Source organism: Coenobita brevimanus, chromosome 91, assembly GCF_032717465.1.
Source record: "Coenobita brevimanus isolate Jiangsu-jjx chromosome 91, ASM3271746v2, whole genome shotgun sequence".
In the NCBI taxonomy this organism is placed as follows: domain Eukaryota; kingdom Metazoa; phylum Arthropoda; class Malacostraca; order Decapoda; family Coenobitidae; genus Coenobita; species Coenobita brevimanus.
In genome coordinates this window covers 25692246-25713159 of record NC_137044.1, presented here as the reverse complement: position 1 = coordinate 25713159, position 20914 = coordinate 25692246, and the positions used below count along the sequence as shown (strand labels likewise).

Genomic DNA, 20914 nt, shown 5'->3' with positions numbered 1-20914 from the left:
ACAAAGAATCGATCGTAAGTATGGTCGAGAATTTCACCCCTGGCTCGGAATCGTATCCCGGCTTGGACGGTGATTAATTTATTAAGTTTGGTTCGGCCTTTGCAATGGTGAAAACGGCTGACTCAGTGGCAGAAAAAGACAAGGCCACGGCTCTTCATTTTTTCCTTTGCACTTCTTCGTGACTATCACCAAATCCGAGCGATAATCTCTTCTTGCTGTTCAATATTCGAGATGGAGAGATGGCAGTTTTAGGCCAAGTTAGAGTAAATAGCGGTTATATGGCTCCACTCTCAAAGGCAGTGGAAGGCCTCTACATGTATTCAATAGCACTTTCTCGAGGCTAGCGTTGAATTCGATCAGTAAACCCTTCGTCGATCACTGTTTATATAAATCCAGACACCTTAATCCCGTAAGGGGTAGCCACAAACAAATCGCCCCCACGTCTCCCTGTCCCCTGCCATTTCGCTGCCCTCCTTACCAACTCACGCCCCCTCTCTCATATACCTCTCTACTCCATCCTTTCACCTTATCCTTGGTCTCCCCCTACCTCTTCCCTCTCTCCACTTCACTTTTATACACTCTCCTTGTCAGTGTCTCGCGCTCCTTTCTCTCCACATGGCCAAACCATCTCAGTGTATTTCTCCTAACGCTTTCTATCACATCCTCATCCACATCCCTCACTTTCTCATTTGTCAGTCAGTCTCTCCATGTACCACTGGCCACATATGAACCTGGTATACGCCCAGTGGCTGGCTGGAGGTTCCTGGCAACTCCGACGTAGTAAACTGTAGATTCCTATGAATGAATTTCAGCATTTGTAACGATGATTCAGAATGGTTGATCTGATTTCGGTTGTATTCATCAGGTGAACATAGATTTATCATAACTGAAAAACTATGCACATTCCTGTCAAGTAATAACGTAGTATTAGCGATCTTAACGAGAATTATTTACTGTAGATGTGACTGAACGTATTAAGAAAATCATGAAAGTCGGTTTTTACTACTGTCGGGCTTACCACAGGTAGTGCAGACATGCATCAGCGAAACATCGAGTCAGTTTGATGCAAGAGGGTTAAACGAACGACTGACCTGTCGCACATTTCATGCCTATATTGCAACTTTTAAATGCGGAGCCTTTGTGATTTAGTTTTATTTATTCAAAATAAAGTCATATCAGTTATTCATCCTCCTCCGGCGTTTTTCCACCCGCACAGGCATTAGGCCGGTATGGCAGGGTGACCAGCTGTTCCAGTATAATTCAAAAAGACATAAAACACTTGATCACTTACAATGGAGATCAGTATTAATCGAGACCCACTAATCCCTCCTTAATCAGAATGATAATAGTTACGATGGGGAGTTTCAAAGCGCTTCAGAACGAATGGATGGTATATCGCCATGCAATTTTATAATCTTTACATGTTTGCCTGTTTACGTGTCAAAAAGAATAATGTGAGGAATATAGAAATATCTGTAATACAACTAATGGTTGTGAAAGCTAAGAAAACGTTAGAAATACTGGCATGTGTTCGACTACATATATGATAGTAAATATAACAGACGTGATTGTTTCTCTTCTCAAAACCTTGCACCATTTCCAATCTCTTCCAGTAATTACCGTGGATACCGTTCATATAACCTATAAATACTTATCATAATTAGCACATTACACATGTTTATAGTATTAGATATTCGGCATTTCATAATTACCACTAGCCTGTGTTACTCCAGTGCAGAACTCAGACATCTCAACTGTTTTCGCTCTCATCTGTTGTTTGTTAACGTGTCCCAACCCTTCCTAACAGGCAAAGTGAAATATTTCTTCCCTTCATCGGCTTCTCTGCCTGCCTCGGCCTGACACTCCATGTCTTGGGTGTAGTGGCACTCTTACGATATGTAGATTCATTTATTATCTGATATGCGAAATGTGTCCTGCACATTTCCACTATAATTTTGTAACTTGTGAAAAGTTTGTGTCTGTGGTCCCTGTCCTTATATAAATATAACAATACTTACATGGTTAGAACGGTGGCTATCATTTTACAAGGAGTTAAAATGTCGATCCTACCATTCCTACCCTACTCATCATTCCATACGTATGACGAACAGGATAGCATCGAACATATATATATATATATATATACAGTATATTCGTTCTCTCTAACTGCATATTTCAGTCACGAACACTGAAGCCTTGTATAACTAACATCTACATTGGAGTATAATGTGTTGTTTCTGTCTTATTACAGCATTTGTTACACTGCACACCACTCTAATCTGTCCTACACTGCCACATGCCACTTTGGCGTTGTCTGCCACCCCTCCTCCCTCCCATCCTCCTTGCTCTCACCTCACGCCACATCAGCCGTCCCAACACCAAACTCACAAGGCTGTTCGGCCAGACTGCCTAGGGAACAACTACTACCCAAACTCACACTACCCATCACTACCGTAAGCCAAACATGAACGTTTCCAATGCGTCTCGTACCGATACATTTGAGGATGAGATGCATTAAAGATTGTTGCTTATTTGGATGTTCCTAAATTTTTTTGCATCAATGTTTCTGTGCCAAGGTCGTGGACACAGTTGCAAACAATAATATAATGCGACCGCGTGTTTCTTGACGTCACCAACAATGCTTGCATTTATAAATAACCGAAAGTTTTATTTAGAATACTGAGTAAATGTATTGGGGACGCCAGTGGAGTGTGTTAGACTGATACGTTTCAGCAGTGGTGTAAAGCAGTGTTGTTGCTGATTGTTAGAGGTTTACGGTATATGGTATATAACTGGAATGAATTAAATAATGTAAGAAGAATATTAGTATTATTTAAAGACTGATCTTATAACAATCTGATATTTGTTCTGCCACAAATGAGTTTGTTAATAAACATAAATGAACAAATATTACTTCAGGTTTTGAAACTCATGATACTTTGGGGTCTAAATACACAGAGACTGTATACTCAAACACACTGGTCACATCTGTATATTGTAATCAACAAGTATTCTTTAACAATAGAGAAATTATAATTCTAGGTAAACAATACACATTTCCATTTGTAGTTGCTCCAGCCATCACCATTATCGATCACACCTTGCAATCTACGCTGCATTGATGTTACATTATTATATGCAAACTGTTTTCTCCTGAGTATCTCCCACACAGTGGTGTAAACATGTTGCATCAATTGCTGCGTTGTCCTTTGGAGTTCAGGCTGCCATGAACTTACCATGTTGGCCCAGATGTCCTCTGCTGGATTCATGTCGCACCCACGACTAGGCCAGTCCACTAATTCTAGGTGTGGGTGCTCTTGGAACCATGTCTGCACGATGAGAACTGTATGGATTGGGCATTTGTCTTGGACAAAGAGTATATGGCCAGGGAATGGGAAGTCACGATCTCGTAGTGAGGGAAGGAATACCTCCTCAAGTATCTCCACATACTTGGCTGTGGTATAACGTCCCTCTATTTGGACGACATCTCCCACTCCATGGAGGCACATCCACCCCCAAACATCGCATGTAACATGTCTGCTTCGCGCTTCTTCGTAAATATTCCGTGATTGATGTCTGAAAATAGAAATGCATGTCTTAACAAAAATGAATATATTTCTTTATGTGTGAATCTCTGTTAGTTATAGTTGGTGGGTAAATGTTCAAGTTACTTTTATTACAGCATTAATAGTCATATTCAAAATAATGGTGTAGGTATATGGAAGCGCCTAATCTGACTTTGTAATGTGCATATGGATGTCAAATTACATCAGTCTTACAGTTCTACTTTGGAATCATGCAGAACAATATCTGGAATCATTTCGCCCCCAACAGTGTATTTTGCCAAGCGACGTCGAGCAGAATGTCTTCTCATCGGATAAGACCGCATGTGCCCAGTGCTCCAAATTTTTCTGAACGTGATCTTCAGTAAACCTCAGTCTAACCTCACGGTGTCGGGGTGTCAATATTTTTTTCTTGGCTGGGGTCCTGTGGTGTATGCCTGCAGCATGTAATAGTTGTCTTATGGTCTGAACGCTCACATCCAGCTGAAGTTGCTCCCTTATTGCCATTGCATTAGTAAACGGGCTACTGTTTGCAACACCTTGGATTTGCCAGTCATATTCTGTTGTCGTCTTCCTGGCCGGTCTTCCTTTGGGCCGATTAAAGTTTCCTTCTTCATCCCATCTTTTTAGCCATAACCGAACAGTAGCCAGGATATACCAGCTGCCATCCCCCGTACTGATTTCCCAGTGTCACGTGGGACAACTATTCTTCCACTTAGGACGAGTCTGTCATGCTGGCGATCCATCTTGAAGCACGCTACCTTCATCTGTTGTGCGGCTCAATCATCACATCGGTTTTGTGAGACACGCGAGTGACGTCATGAAATAGCTGTATAAACTATTGCACAACGACCTTAACGGGGTCTGGCAAATTACTCCTTTCAAACTGATATAACATTTTCACGAGAGGTTGGATGAATGATCATAATACTACTTTTTGTATTTTAAAGCCAGATTTGTATAATATCCATGTGTGGGATTTCGGCACAACACGCTGTGTGTGATTGTTTCAATTAGTAGGAATGGTCAAGGAGCTGACAAGACTGGATCGGCAGCAGCTAGTAACCATTTATATGTTAATCATTCCACATCAATTATTCACCAAAAAAAACTTACCTCTACTTTTTTTTTTTTTTTTTAAATTAGGATGTCACTTATGTTGAGACTGTAAGTTCACAAGTGTGCGTCCGCATCACCGACCTGTTGGATTCGAATACTTGCGGGAGCCGTTTCATATATTAAGTCCTAATACATAGATGGTAATAGGATTACAATTATCAAAAATTGTTATAATAAACTAAATATATACAAATGTTTATTTTAAACACATATAAACAACTGATTAACCAGCAATCAGTTCGTCAGTTACCAAATTTCTCTTCATAACCCTCTAAAACATGCAATAACTGTACGGATTATGTTCTGTATTAAGGCAGTTACACATATTATCACATTTCCAAAACCAGTCGGTGTTCAAATGAGTGACTGGTAAAAATCCATATCATCATGTTGGTGCTGTAATAGTGAGTCCGTCGCATAATGACAAGAAGGGCTGGAGTCCACACGAAACAACAGCGCGATTACTCTGTGAGAGCCTACAGAGTAAGAGTCACGAAATAAATGTGGGTATGTGCAGGTCACATCTCGCATATTAGAAAAAAAAAAAAAAAATGAATCTACAAATCGTAAGAGTGGCACCCCAGATATGGAGTGTCAGGTCGAGTCAGGCAGAGCAGCATAAGGAGGGAAGAAATATTTCCATTTGCATAATAAGGAGGGTTAGAACACGTTAACAGGCATGAGAGCGAAAACAGTTGAGATATCTTTTTCCTGCACTGATGTAACACAGGCTAATGGTAATGATGTAATGCCGAGGAATTACCATTATAAACACGTGTAATGTGCTAATGATATTAAAAAGTACTTAGAGGGTTTATGAAGTACCCACGGCAATTACACCTCGATATGACCACAGTTTGTCAAGAAGGGACTTTGTATAGTGAAAGGTTTAGGGGAGAGGCGGATGAACAACCACGTCGGTTATCTCTACTGTCATATAATTTATGTAATCCAACACATGCCGGTATTTCTAACATTTTCATAGCTTTCACAACCATTAGTTGTATCACAGATATTTCTATATTCCTCACATTATTCTTTTTGACACGTAAACAGGCAAACATGTAAAGATTATAAAATTGCATGGCGATATACCATCCATTCGTTTTCAAGCGCTTTGAAACTCCCTATCGTAACTATTATCATTCTTATTAAGGAGGGTTTAGTGGGTCTCGATTAATACTGATCTCCATTGTAAGTGATCAAGTGTTTTATGTCTTTTTGACCTATACTGGAACAGCTGGTCACCCTGCCATACCGGCCTAATGCCTGTGCGGGTGGAAAAACGCCGGAGGAGGATGAATAACTGATATGACTTTATTTTGAATAAATAAAACTAAATCACAAAGGCTCCGCATTTAAAAGTTGCAATATAGTTAGGCATGAAATGTGCGACAGGTCAGTCGTTCGTTTAACCCTCTTGCATCAAACTGACTCGATGTTTCACTGATGCATGTCTGCACTACCTGTGGTAAGCCCGACAGTAGTAAAAACCGACTTTCATGATTTTCTTAATACGTTCAATCACACCTACAGTAAATAATTCTCGTTAAGATCGCTAATACTATGTTATTACTTGACAGAAGTGTGCATAGTTTTTCAGTTATGATAAATCTATGTTCACTTGATGAATACAACCGAAATCAGATCAACCATTCTGAATATTCGTTACAAATGCTAAAATTCATTCATAGGAATCTACAGTTTACTACGTCGGAGTTGCCAGGAACTGCCAGCCAGCCACTGGGAGTATACCAGGTTCATATATATATATATATATATATATATATATATATATATATATATATATATATATATATATATATATATATATATGTGAGGAAGAAGGAACCAAAGGCAATGAGCCCACAATACTGTTCCCTCCAAGAGAAAAACAAAATACAAGAGAGAGCCAAATTCAAGATCCATTCATTTCGAGATGCCTGGACACACTGCGTTTGAAAGACTGGAGATCATAGGAAGCAGGAAATACAGACAGAGGGAGACAGTTCCAGAGCTGACCTGTTGCATAAATGAACGACTGGGAGTAACGGTTGACTCTTGCATTAGAGAGTTGGACAGAAAAGGGGTGAGAGTTTGCTGCTAGACGGGTGCTACGCGCCCGTCGTAGAAGTGGATGAATGCATGCAGACAGTTCAGAGGAACAGTGACCATTGAAGTAGCGATAGAAAAGAGATAAAGATGCAACACTGCGGCGAAGAGACGGAGGTTGAAGGGAGTCAGTAAGAGGGGGAGAGTTAGTGAGACGAAAAGCCTTTGACTCCACCCTATTGAGAAGAGCTGTGTGTTGGGAGCCTCCCCATACATGAGAGTTGTACTCCACACAGGGGCGGATAAAACCCCTGTATAGTCAACAATTGTGCAGGGGTAAAGAAAGAACGGAGTCGGCTTAGCACACCCAATCGCTTGGAAGCAGATTTTACAAGAGATGTAATATGATCTTTCCAAGACAAGTCCTGAGCAAATGAAACCCCAAACATGTTCAATGATGATGCAAGATTAAGTTGAGTATTATTAAACATTAAGTGGGTATACCTGTGGAAGATTTTGTCGGTTTGATAGGTGAAAAAACTAAGTCTTTGATGCATTAAAAGCAACCAGATTATTTTTACCCCAGTCAGAGATACGAGCCAAGTCAGACATTAGGTGTGCCATAGCCTCATCCCTTGCCTGTTGAAATAACTGGTGAGATGGACGTTGTGCGAATCAAATGGAAAGGTGAAGGGTGGAGTCATCAGCGTATGAGTGGATAGGGTTAGATGTACAGCTTAGAAGGTCATTGATGAATAAAAGGAAGAGGGTTGGTGATAGGACAGAGCCCTGAGGAACACCACTGTTAATAGATCTAGGAGAAGAACGATAGCCGTCTAGAACAGCGGCTATAGAACGACCAGAAAGGAAGCTAGAGATGAAGGCACAGATAGATGGATAGAAACAGTAAGAGGGCAGTTTGGAAATTAAAGATTTATGCCAGACTCGATCGAAAGACTTTGAGATGTCAAGTGCAATGGCAAAGCTTTCGCCAAAGTCCCGAAAGGAGGATGACCAGGAGTCTGAAAGGTAGGTGAGAAGATCGCCTGTGGAGCGTCCCTGACGGAACCCATACTGACGATCAGAAAGAAGGTTGTGATAGGAAAGATGCTTTTAAAAATTTCTATTAAGAATTGACTCGAAAACTTTTGAGATACAGGATGTTAAAGCAATTGGACGATAGTTAGAGGGTTGGGAATGGTCACCCTTCTTTGGGACTGGCTGAATGAGGGCAAACTTCCAGCAAGAAGGAAAGGTACAAGTTGACAGACAAAGGCGAAAGAGTTTGCCCAGGCAGGGAGTAAGCACAGAAGCACAGTTCTTGAGAACAACAGGAGGGACTCCATCAGGCCCATATGCCAATGGTACCTCTACATGCTTCTCTCAAATAAATCATTTCCACTGCTCTAACTGTTGTGTCCTTCCAACAGGGTCGAAGCTTCGCTTCCAGGTTAGGTGAGTGTGTTACGTAGATTAATCTATTAGGTCAAGTTACGTTCGTCCTCTTAGTATCAGATTCGGTTAGTGTGTTACTCAATTAACGCCGGCGTGCCGCAGGGATCAGTTCTGGTGCCAACCCTATTTCTGGTTCATTTTAATAATCTCTTATCTGTCACCCACAATCCCATTCACTCATTTGCAGATGACTCAACACTACATAATTCATTCACACTCAGACACCCATTTACAAAGTCTAATATTTCTACCTTTCAACTCAGTACAGCCATCTCCATAAATCAGGATTTATCTACGATCAATAAATGAGGACAAAACAACCTTGTTTCTTTTAATGCTAGTAAAACTAAATATATACAGTTTACTAATAGACATATATTGCCAGATTCGTACATTACCTTCAGCGCTACTAATATTCCCATCTCCAAAAGTATTGAAATTCTTGGCGCCTCACTTAACAGTTCCCTCAGCTGGACCTCTCATGTCAGATCACTTGCTAAAACAGCCTCAAAGGAACTTGGATTATTGTACGGAGTCCGTAACTTCTTCGCCGATGAGCAGTTAGCTATAATTCATAAGAGTCATGTGGGCTCTCAGCTTGAATATTGCTCACCCTTGTGGAATGGTTGTGGAGACGTTGCATTAAGACAACTAGTCAAAATTCAGAACAAAGCTGTTAGAATCATTAACAACCCTGCCATTACATATAAACTACCTCCTCTGCAAGTAAGAAGGAATGTTGCCTCCCTTACATTATTTTACAGATATTTTTTTGGCAAATGCTCAGACGAAGTTGCGTCCATGATGCCACCTCTCCATGCCTTCCCTCGTGCTACACGGGCATCTGGTAGAGCTCATGACTGGAATGTCACTCAGCCATATTGCAGAACCTCTGCCTATCAGAATTCTTTCATTCCCTGAACTGCATCTCTCTGGAACTCGCTTCTCCAGAGTTGTTTCCCTCCAAATTTCAACCCACAGCTGTTCAAGTCTAACTGTTACAGATATTTTATGAACGGAGGATGCCAGTAATCTGGTGTATGGATTGTTTTTTTTTTACTCATTTGTTTTTCCTTCCTCCGTTCTGTTATTTATATATATATATATATATATATATATATATATATATATATATATATATATATATATATATATATATATATATATAAAGATAAATCTATTACGTTAAGTTACGTTCGTTCTCTTAGTATCAGGTTAGGTTAGTGTGTTACGTAGATTAATCTATTAGGTTAAGTTACGTTCATTTTAGTATCAGGTTAGGTTAGTGTGTTAGTTAGGTTAGGTTTTCTTAGTGTGATCACGCATTAACTCACACTTCCACCTCTCTCTCTCTCTCTCTCTCTCTCTCTCTCTCTCTCTCTCTCTCTCTCTCTCTCTCTCTCTCTCTCTCTCTCTCCCATTTTTCCATGATTATTCGTAACTAATTTATGTAAAATTATTCATTAAAGGTTATACATGTGCGTGTTGATGACATGAATATATTACATCGTTGATAGCCTGTGTGTCTGTGTGTATGTGTGTGTGAAGGGTACAATTATGAATGAATTAACTGTGTATTTTATCATTAATCCCCTTGTGTAGAAGGACGCCTTCACGTGGTAGCACTGATATAATCAGGCTGCTCCACTGCCTGGCTATACAAACGACACCAGCTGCCTCCCTGTTCCCCGAAAGGAGGAGAGTAAACTGTAGAAGAAGGGGAGTCTCAACCCGCAGTTCATTTGGTTGACGTGTAAGATAAACATCAGTCAAAAATAACAACAAAAACAACAACAACTAACAACACTAATACTACCAGTAATTATAACAAAAAAGGGAATAATAATAATAATCATAATCATAATAATAGCAACAATAATAACAAAAACATTAATAACAACGGTGTAGTGCCCGGAAGTGATAATGAGTTGTATTTAGTTCATTTTATATGACCAAAAGTTCGGATTAGTGAGAGAGTGTGGCCGGGGCATAGTTGTTACCATGCGGACGTGACCAGAACATAGATTAAGTTACCTAATTGCTAAGTCATTTTTTTCCAACTGTAATTTACTATAGTCTGACAAATCTAAACGTAGGGTTTTGGTGGAGTCAGCCTCTCCCTGCACTGTTGCCACGTTTCCGAGCTGACCTCTCCATCAGCGATGACCTTGACACTGTTTCCCTCTTGTGATCTCCGTTTTTCTAATACCCCCTATACCCCTGCCACCAACACCCCCTATACCCCTACCCCCAACAACACCCGCTATACCTCCACCACCAACACCTCCTATAAATATAGACCCCCACCATCAACACCTGTATAATAATTAGCCGTTGATAATTGCTATGCTATTTTATTGAGAGCATACGGAAATGTAACCTACCGTACCGTAACTGCTTGACTCTCTCTCTCTCTCTCTCTCTCTCCTCCTCCTCCTCCTCCTCCTCCTCCTCCTCCTCCTCCCAGGTGCATTGGGAAACATTCTACCCTATTGCTCAAACTCCCTAATCGTACAATCCCATCTGTCTTAATCCTTCCCACTGCCTTCGTTCCTAAATCCCTTAATTGATCTATTTTTAACCTAAGTGTCCCCACATTTGTTGCTGCAGCTGCTCGATGCAATGCCCTTGAAAGATCACATAAAGGTGCCCCATACTGCTTCTCCTTTATGCAAAATTCGCTCACGTTAAATATAACTTCTTTAGCTTGACTATGAAGGTGTGAGCGCTGTACGCGAGTGGCCATGACTGTACGCGAGTGGCTATGGATGATGAATGAACTGTAGGGGGTTGGTGACCTCCCATAGCGTACACACAAACACGTGTCGCGTGAATGCTGCCACCCCAGAGCTGTTTGATATATTTATTTTAATTATGAAAGGATCGCCTCTTCCCACTTTTATCCCTTCAAATTTTCTTGCAATTATACTTGCTAAATTAATTAGCAATGTTAGAAGTGTTGGGGAAGTAAATAATAATTAGAATATTTTTAGAGCAACACTGCCAAATTTTTATGCCACGTTTCTCTATTATCGTATAATATAGTATGCAGAATAGTTTTATTCTTCCTTGATACATGTCAGCACTTTCATAACAGTTATATTAGTATGAGTTATGTTTATTATCATTCCTACTACACAAACCACAGGCGTTATACATCGTAGGGTTAGGAAACATGGCAATAGTGTAGGCAGAGGCAGACTCCACCCAAACCTTATGTTTAGATTTGTCAGACTATAGTATTAAGTCTCTTTATAATAAATTCTTGAGTGGATGGGAACATGTGCCTTTGGTCACGAAATCCAGCATAATGTATGCGTGCGCAATGTGATGCAAGGCACGATGATTTTTATTGTTTTTCGATGAAAGGGTATAAAGAGAGAGGTGTTTGTGAGTAATTATTGTAACTAGAGAATGTCATTTTTTTCGGGTAATCGATTGTAAGGGGAAAGACATCACACCGAGTCTATCACGAGTCTGTAATAATAAAAATCTTATATTGCGTACGCCGTCATCCCCCCCCCACCCTTTGCGTCACGCAGTTTTGACGTGTTTCACTCGCTCACCGGCCGTGATAGGTGGCAGATGGTCGGTACTGTCGTCATCCTCCCCCCCCTCCCCTGAAGGAATTCTGTAAGTAATTTGATATTATGCCTGATATGTTGAAGCGCGAACAGTGATATCCCATGAGTGATAATAGTGACGAAATAAAGAAATAGACTCTGGTAGAATCAAGTGTTGTCGTTCCTCAGGAAGTGTGTAATGGTGACGCCATTAGCCATTGGAAGAGCGAGTCCTGAGTTTCCTGCTCCACTCTGTATTCTGAGAGCTGAATAGTGAGGTATTTCCCATATTTTTGTGTATTGTACTTTATTTTATTATTTAGTGTGTAACTGGAATACGAGAATACTAGCTACAGAGTTCTGTCTGAGCCTCAGATAAATGTGTGATTTTTGTGGGCCAAATATCAGGTGCCCGGGAACTGTGAATTATTTATTAATGTATTGGGATGACTTTGCAATTCAGTAGTTATTATGGCTGTGCTGTGAGTCAATGTTCACGTAGGTACTTTGTGAGGCACAATGATATCGATGCAGTGATGATTTTCATGGTTAGATGTTAAAAGTTATGCTTACTGTATTTGTTATAGTACTTTTTCTTCTATGTTATCCCTACAATAAGTATTATTTTGAGCAGACCTATGTGTCTAGTGCCATATGTTATCCTGTTGTTACTTGAGATGCCGATTGTTGTAACTCATGTTTCTTTATTATGAGACTTTCCTGATCATGTGAAGGGATTACTTGCATTGGGGAGAATAGTTATTCATTATACATATTAACTTCTAGTGGGTCCAAGTGTGGAGGTTGAAGTACCAGTGAGTGAGTCAAAGTTGAAGTGTGGAGGTCGAGGTCCCAGTGAGTGTGTCCAGGTCCCAGTGCGTGAGTCAAGATTCCAGTGTGGAAGTCAAGGTTGGAAGTGGCAGAGGACGGGACCAGTGAACTTTGTGCTCAGAGGGACGATTATGAAGAAACATATTGGACTGGGACAAAGGAGCTAAGTTTTGTGGATTTGATATTAGGACCATATATATATTTTTTTTCTAACAACGTGCCAACTGATTCAGGTTTAATCTGTAAAGCAAGTAGCTGGGGAAGATTTCTACCTTTTGATCTTGTTAATACACATTCCTCCCACTCGTACTTTATTGTTTGTATAACCCTTGAGAACTGGTGGTATAGAGCTTTCATAGTAGTTGTTAATGTGAAAACTTAGAAGCATTTTGGGAATTTGCGAAGGTTGGGCTTGGGTTGGCCTAGTTGCAGACTGGCCTCATCATTTTGGCATGCTACCATTCTTAACTTTGCCACTTGAAAAGTAATAAACGCAACCGAAGAGGCCGCTAGTGGGAGAGAGTCTCCGTCAATCTGAGTTCTCTACCGTTGCAGCCTGCAGTGGTCATCAATAGTGACTTGATTTCTGTCCCTTTTGACCACGTAAAAGTTTGGATCGCAGATGTGACAGTACAACGGTAACAGCAAAATAATAACATCATTGTTATAGATAACAAAAGTAACAAAAACAATAATAGCAACACCAGTAATAATAATAATAATAATAATAATAATAAAAAAAATTCTCCCTACCTCGAGATGACTTTATTTAGATTCAGAAACTGTGTAGTAAAGGAGGCAAAAGCAGTCTCCCTTACCCTTCCATATCTAGCTTTTTACTGCAGCCAAACACACTCGATTTTACTCAGCCGGGATCTAGTTGTATCTTAGCGGCGATAAATCTTACGAAAAGGATGGTATACTTACGATCCATTCCCCGTCGTAACTAAGGTTTTTACAGGATGAACTACACAAGGGATGATTTTTGCACTCCCTTCCCTGACCATCCTACAGAAAACAGTCATAACCTGCTGTAATTTTCGTGTCGTAACTCAGATGTATTTATGAAGCCTCCTTGTTCTTCCTGCATATCAGAGCCCAACTTACGACAGGATTTTGATCGTAAGTGCATGTGTGTATGCAAGACAATGTGATGACAAACACCATAACACAAGCTTCGTTTATTAGCTACATATCATCATCATCATCATCATCATCATTAACCTATAAGTGTGTGTTGGGGGTCTACCTGGAGTGAGTCAGTCCAGGGTAGAATATCTTGTGCGTTTTTGTCGCTGGTCAGATGAGAAAGAATGCTAGATTTTTTTTCTTTTAGTCACGCATTTCCATCTTCTTAGCTTTCTCTCTCTCCTTCCTTTTTTAAATATCTTTTCTTCATCATAGTCATTTTCCTGTTCCCCTCTTCCTCTTTCGTTTCCCTTCTGATGTCCATCATTTTCTCGTTTTCTCACTTATTGCCCCACCCCCTCTCTCTCTCTCTCTCTCTCTCTCTCTCTCTGCATTCTTCTTTTCTTCTTTCTCTTTTATTTTCATTCTTTGTTCTCTCTGTTTTCTCTCCTCTTACCAGTTTTTCTCTTTTTTTCCTCCCTCTCTCTCTCTCCATTCTTCTTTCTCGTTTATCTTCATTCTTTCTTTGTTCTCTATTTTCTCCCCTCTTCTCCTTTCAGTTTTTCTCTTTTCCTCTCTCTCTCTCTCTCTCTCTCTCTCTCTCTCTCTCTCTCTCTTTCAAACCTCAGCCACTTAACCCCTTAGCTCCAGACGATTTCATCCAGCTCAGGGAAGTTATAGCAAATGGTAAATGGATATTACACACAACCCTTCCCATCCCCGTTCCAAAAATCACTCCTTAACTGAATAAAATCGTCTGAAAAATGTAAAAAGTTGAAAAAAACATATACACCATAACACTGAAGATATCCTCCGCCTCTCTGGAACTCGTTTTGTGAGGACGCTCACTAACGCCTTTTCCTAAGCTATTTGTTTACTGTATCTTAGTGTCTTCATCTGTGTTATATAAATCCTTCCAATATCATCACACTCCGCTTAACCCCTTAACCACGGGGCGTCACTTTCGTGACGCTCGGCCACAATGGATCATACCACGGGGCGTCACTTTTGTGATTCTGTGTTATTTTGAATTATCCCGGGCTCTCAAGTGGTGGCTTGTATCATCCATCAGTACTGCCAATGTCCAACACTAGTCAGCACTCCAAATCTCATCTGTACTCCCATCCATTGTTGACATTTTAGCTATTTTACCCCCTTCGTGACTCCCCTCCCAACCTGCCCTCCATTACCCTGTCCTCTCACCTCCCACGCCGCGCTTCGCTACGCAAATTTCCCCCGGATTTTTCCACAGATTTCATCCATTGAAATAAGCCCTATGCCCTATACTTATACAAAATAATATATACCAAAAAAAAGATCAGGTATGTGATAGTGTTATATACCAGGAATTGGCTAATTATCACCTGACAACACCTCACGTGCATTCATTCGCTACATTACCACGGCAATTTCCCCTTTGAATTATGCCTTGTAATCGATGTCTGTAATAAAAATATATATCAGAAAAGAAGGGAGGAGCCTAAGTGACATTTACATTCACCTGGAACTACCTATTTCTTAATGTATTGTCGAGATTTTCTGTTTATAAAAAATTAGCATGTAAGTTAGCAGCAGTCAGCCTAAGTGTCATTGTCAACCCTTCCCTTCTCAGATAAGCCGCGGCATTTAGTTCCTTGTCCTCCGCTGTAGTGAAACCATGTCGCACTCGTGCCCCGCCATTCCTGCCGCTTCTGCGCCCATTGCAAAGGGCCCCGTGACCTCTACTCCTAAGAAAAGTAGTGAGGGAAGCAGGAAAGGCCTTAGTGACTCTGCAGTGGCACGTGAACTTGCAGAATTGTCCATGGTGATGATGGACAGTGATTTTGACGATTCGGGTGAATTGTGTGATTAGCCGGGTGAGGTTATCGTGCCAGAAACTGCTACAACGAGTGCTTCAGTGTCGGAAGTAGTCTCTAGCTCCAAGGGAAAGGAGCCTTTAGTGCAGTAAGGCAAGGAATTTGGGAAGGGAGTGAAAAGGCGGCGTGTTAGCCCCAGAACAATGCCCCCACATGACCCAGCCTGCCATGAGTCACGAGTGCATTCACCTCCCCATTCCCCAAGCCCCACTTCACTCATTTCTTCATCATCGTCGGCTGAGTTATCTCCGGAGTCTTCGTCGTCGGAGTCACCACCAGCATCAACAGTGAAGGCAGGCCGTAGAGGAAGAGGTAAATCAAGGAGAGTGAAAAGCAGTGTAGCTAGTAGGGTAAGGGCTGCTAGTGCTGTACGGCAACCCAGGGTCAGTGCGAGTGACCTTGAAGGAGATAAATCTGCCTCACAGCCAACCTTAACCACCACCACCACCACTGGCCCTACACCGCCACGACAGGGAATCCTGGACGCCTTCGCGTGGACGGAAGGGTCAGATTTTGTGCCTGAAAATTTAGTATTTGATGAGAGCTCCTCAGGAGTTCAGCCTCCCTTCACTATTGACGAAAATGCTGAGTGTGTGGACTACCTTTTGGCCTTCCTAGATGATGAAGTCATGCAGCACATATGTGATGAGACCAACAGGTATGAATCACAACATGCTGCAAGTGGTACAGGTGCAGCCAAGATGCAACAGTGGTCCATGCTGGGAGTGCAGGAGCTGTATGTGTTCTTTGCCCTCATGCTTCTCATGCCACACTCCAAGAAGCATGAGCTGGAAGAATACTGGTCCATGAACCCCTTACTACCCTCACCCACCTTCAATAAGTACATGGCCAGAGATCGCTTCCAGAACATCGTGGGAAACCTGCACTTTGCCGACAACGATGTACCTTCCCAAACCGACCCACTCTGGAAGATCTGGGAGATTCTGAGCAGAATGAAGGATAAGTTTGTCATTCTTCCACCCCTTTCAGAAGGTTGTCATTGACGAAACCTTGGTTTTGTTCAGAGGACGTCTTCGGTTTGTTTAGTACATTCCAAGCAAACGCCATCACTTTGGAATTAAGTTCTTTGTACTGTGCGACTGTAAGACGGGGTACATCCTTGACTTCGTCATATATTCAGCCAGCACTGTCAATCTGGATAAAACACACCCCCTTGGCTTCTCAGGCTGTGTAGTGAAAGTGCTCCTAGAAAAGTATTTTGGTGGGAATCATGTGCTGTATACAAACAACTACTATACAGCACCGAAACTTGCCAAATACCTCTCTGAGCACGGCATTGGCTCCTGCGGCACTGTCAAAAGTAATCGTGCCCTCTTCCCCAAATTCCCAGAGGCAGGTACCTCGCAGCGAGGAGACGTGCACCTACGCAAGTCTGAGAAGATGCTGGCAATACGGTGGCATGACAAGAGGGTCGTGCACATGCTCACCACAGTACATAAGGGGGAGATGACAGACAGTGGGAAGGTCGACCGTAGGACAGGCGAACCTGTGATGAAACCTGATGCTGTGTTGGACTACAATATCATGCGGCTGGTGGACAAGTCCGACATGATGATTGGTGAGATCGACTGCCTCAGGAAGAATACTAGGTGCTACAGGAAAGTTTTTCTGCATCTCATAGATATGACGATGCTGAATGCCTTCATCCTGTACAAGATGAAGGTAAAGCCACCCAAGTCCTTCTCCCTGAGGTTGTTCGCCAGGACTTGTGTCCAGCAGCTGCTGGAAAGATATGGTAGGGTGACAGCAGCAACTCCAAGGCGCCATCCAGTAACACTTCCCGACCGACTTGAGCAGAGGGCGTATATGGATCGGCACAGACTTGAGCATATGCCTGCCACAGGGAAAAGAAAGGCTGCGATTCGCAGGTGTCAGGTGTGTGCACATACCACCCGCCGCACACCTGAGCACAAACGCACCTCTTGGCAGTGCAATGAGCGCCAGGTTCCCCTCTGTGTTACCTGCTTCTTCGATTACCACAGCCAGAAGCAGTTCTAACAGTGCAAGTGCAAAAGCAGAATAATGTGTAAATAATGTGTAAAAAATGTGTAAATAGCAGGTGAAAGCAATGGATGTTCAGTACATATGATTGAACAGTATGTACCTGACGGACATTCCCACGTGTTTCCTGCCCTTCACCTATGACCTGGGGTTCCCCACTGACCTGGCATTCCCTCAAATAGCTAATCTCCCTGTGGAATACCGTTCGAAAATAAGCTTTTAAGCCATCGAAATCGCCTAGACGAAAATTAGGAACGGTGGAGGTATTTTCAGTGGAACAGAAATCCCAAATAAATTTGAACTTAATTTCTTCATGATCACTATTACCAAGTCGTCCACCAACCTCTATATCACTAATGATATTTTCTTTATTAGCTAAAACCAAATCTAATATATTATTACCTCTGGTGGGCTCCCTGATACACTGATAAAGGAAATTATCCTGTACTACCTCTAGAAATTCCTCTGACTCTGCATCTCCTGTCTGATTTCTCCAATCTATCCTTGGCAGATTAAGGTCTCCAACAATTATTACTAAGCTGGACTGTGATGCTCTCCTAATATCCTCTACGTAATTTAGGAGATCTGTAAATTGCTCCTAAGATTAATTTCTCCCTATTGTTACTAATTTCAACCCAGACACTTTCTGTGTCCCTGTTTACTTTAATGTCTGCGTTATTGTAACAGTTTAATGAATCATTAACATAAATAGCTACCCCTCCCCCCTTTCTTCCCTGACGGTTTGACAAAAATATAATAGCCCTTTATCTGATATTCTGCTAAATATTCTAGAGTGTCTGTATTCATCCAAGTTTCACTAATAACAGCAATGTCTAAATTCTCTGTACAAATTAAAGCCCTCAGTTCATCCATTTTATTACGTAAACTCCGACTGTTTGTGTTGTACACTATCAGGCGTAGTAGTGGTGGTGGTGATGGTCATCACCATCACCACCACCACTACTACGCCTATCACTATCACCACTACAACTGCAACTACTACTTCTGCTACTACTACTACTACTACTACTACGACGACGACGACGACGACGACGACTACGCTTGCCACATACGTAACTCTTCCCGCTGACTCACACTTCTCCACTCACACTTCTCCAGCATGAGGTACGATTCGTCCTGTTTACCACTCTCCCTCCGAGTTGACCCAAAGGGATATCATTATAATCATCACCATCATCATCACCATCATCATCATCATCATTATCATCATCATCATCACTATCATCACCATCATCATTATCATCACTCTGTTCTACCTCCTCCTCCTCCTCATCATCATCATCATCATCATCATCATCCCCCTTCTCCTCCTCCTCTTCATCATCATCATCATCATCATCATCATCATCATCCCCCTTCTCCTCCTCCTCCTCCTCTTCCTCCTCCTCATCATCATCATCATCCACATCATCATCATGTTTTTCTCCTAAGGATGAGATGAAGTAGGGTCAAGAAAATAGTATACGTAAAAAGATGAGAAATAACAATCCAATAAATAAATAAATAAATAAATAGATAGATAAATAGGAGTAGATATTTACTTTTCAAAATTTATCTTAGTTTCTCATAAAGAACAAGTTTTCTCTAGTTTCGAATCCGTCTTCAATAATTTTTCTGAATGTATGTATGTATGTTTATATGTATGTATGTATGTGTATGTAAGTATATTTGTCTACCTACGGAGGTGTAAATGTATGTATGTGTATGTAGGTGTATGTAGTTATATGTGTATGTATGTGCATGTATATATGCGTACATGTATGTATGTGCATGTGTCTGTACGAATGTATTTATATGTGTGTGTATGTATGTGTCTCTGTAGCCTTGTGTGTGCATTTGTTTATGTGTAGTGCTATGCTTTCATGTGTATGTGCATATGAATGTGTATGTATGTAAGCACGCTGTGTCTGTCTGTGTGTATGAGTGAATGTATGTAAATATAAATGTGTATGTGTGTTTGTGTGTATGTACTGTATGTTTACTACTGTGGATGTTTATGTGTTTATTTTTATGTATGTGTATGTGCATATTTGTATGTGTGTATGTACATGTATGTGTGTATGTGCATATGTGTATTTGAGTATTTGCATGTCTGTATGTATGAAAGTGCATGTGTGTGTATATGTGCATATGTGTATGTGTGAATGTGCATGTGTGTACGTGCGTGTATGTGCATGTATGTATGCCAGTCCAATTCTAAATCTAATCCTATGGTACGTCTATTTTATGAAGAGCGTTTGGGCGTTGTCCCTCTTTGAGAGTCCCCGTCCCACAGTGTTGCCATACTTTGTACTGGGCAACTTAATCGGATTAGAAACCTAACCTAACCTAACCTAAACCTAATCTTAAGCAGTGCCAAACAAGTAAACAAACAACAAAATCAAAAGCAATAACAAAACCCTAACAAAACAACGACAATCACTCTAACTCAGTCAAACAAACAAACAAACAAACACATCTATCAGCTATATATTTATCTATCGTAGCTCAGGTGTGGAGAACATTTAATTGCCTCACTAATTACACAGGTGAGATAAACACGGGTAAAGTAAAAACAGTAAAGTGGATTTATTGAAGGGCAAGATCAATAAAAGAGGATGGACGGCAAAAACTCCTTTCTGGGTAAACACACACACACACACACACACACACACACACACACACACACACACACACACACACACACACACACACACTCAGTAATGCTCATAACAAGACGAATCTTCTTTTTCAAGGAATTTGACATCCATGCCCAAGGAGATAAGGGTGGTTTTCGCCTCCCCGATGACGTGGTAGGGGGGGTGGGGGCTCCGGGTCAGAATCCAAACCATTCCTGTTGAGATGAGGTTAGGTTAGGTCAGATTGGGTTGGTTTGGGTTGGTTTGGGTAGACTGAGTTTGATTTTGTTAAGTGTGGGTCTTACTTCTCTCCTGCCCTAACAACCCTTCTCTGCTCTCTCCTACCCTAGTCTACATTAGCCTACCCTACACTAGCCTACCCCTATCCTGCCTTACACTGACCTACTCAGCCCTAGCTTTCCATCCCCTACCCTATCCTACCCTATCCAATCTTCTCCTCCCCTATCCTTCCCTAACACACACACATCCCTTCAACCATTACCCTACCCTACCCTGCCATATCATCTTCTTTCCTCCCTTCCCATACCCTTCTATTCCCATTCCTTCCCCTCTCACGTTCTCTCCCTATTTCCCCTTCTCTTCTTTCCCATTGCCTACTACACCCAACTCACTATACGCGTTTTACTCTAACTTGGCCCAGATTTTCGTCCTTCAGCTTATTTCAC

General features: G+C 41.4%; 1 protein-coding gene across 1 annotated transcript in view; it reads right to left on the bottom strand.

Annotated features, from left to right (window-relative positions):
• Positions 1-1179: 1179 nt before the first annotated feature.
• LOC145411919 (apolipoprotein D-like) overlaps positions 1180-20914 on the bottom strand; it is a 20866-nt gene continuing 1131 nt past the window's right edge. The window contains exons 4-6 of the mRNA XM_080281889.1: positions 20324-20443; positions 3237-3343; positions 1180-1245 (exon numbers count right to left, since the gene is read on the bottom strand). Of these exons, the coding sequence (XP_080138015.1) occupies positions 1180-1245; positions 3237-3343; positions 20324-20443 (293 nt within the window). The remainder of the gene's footprint in view (positions 1246-3236; positions 3344-20323; positions 20444-20914) is intronic.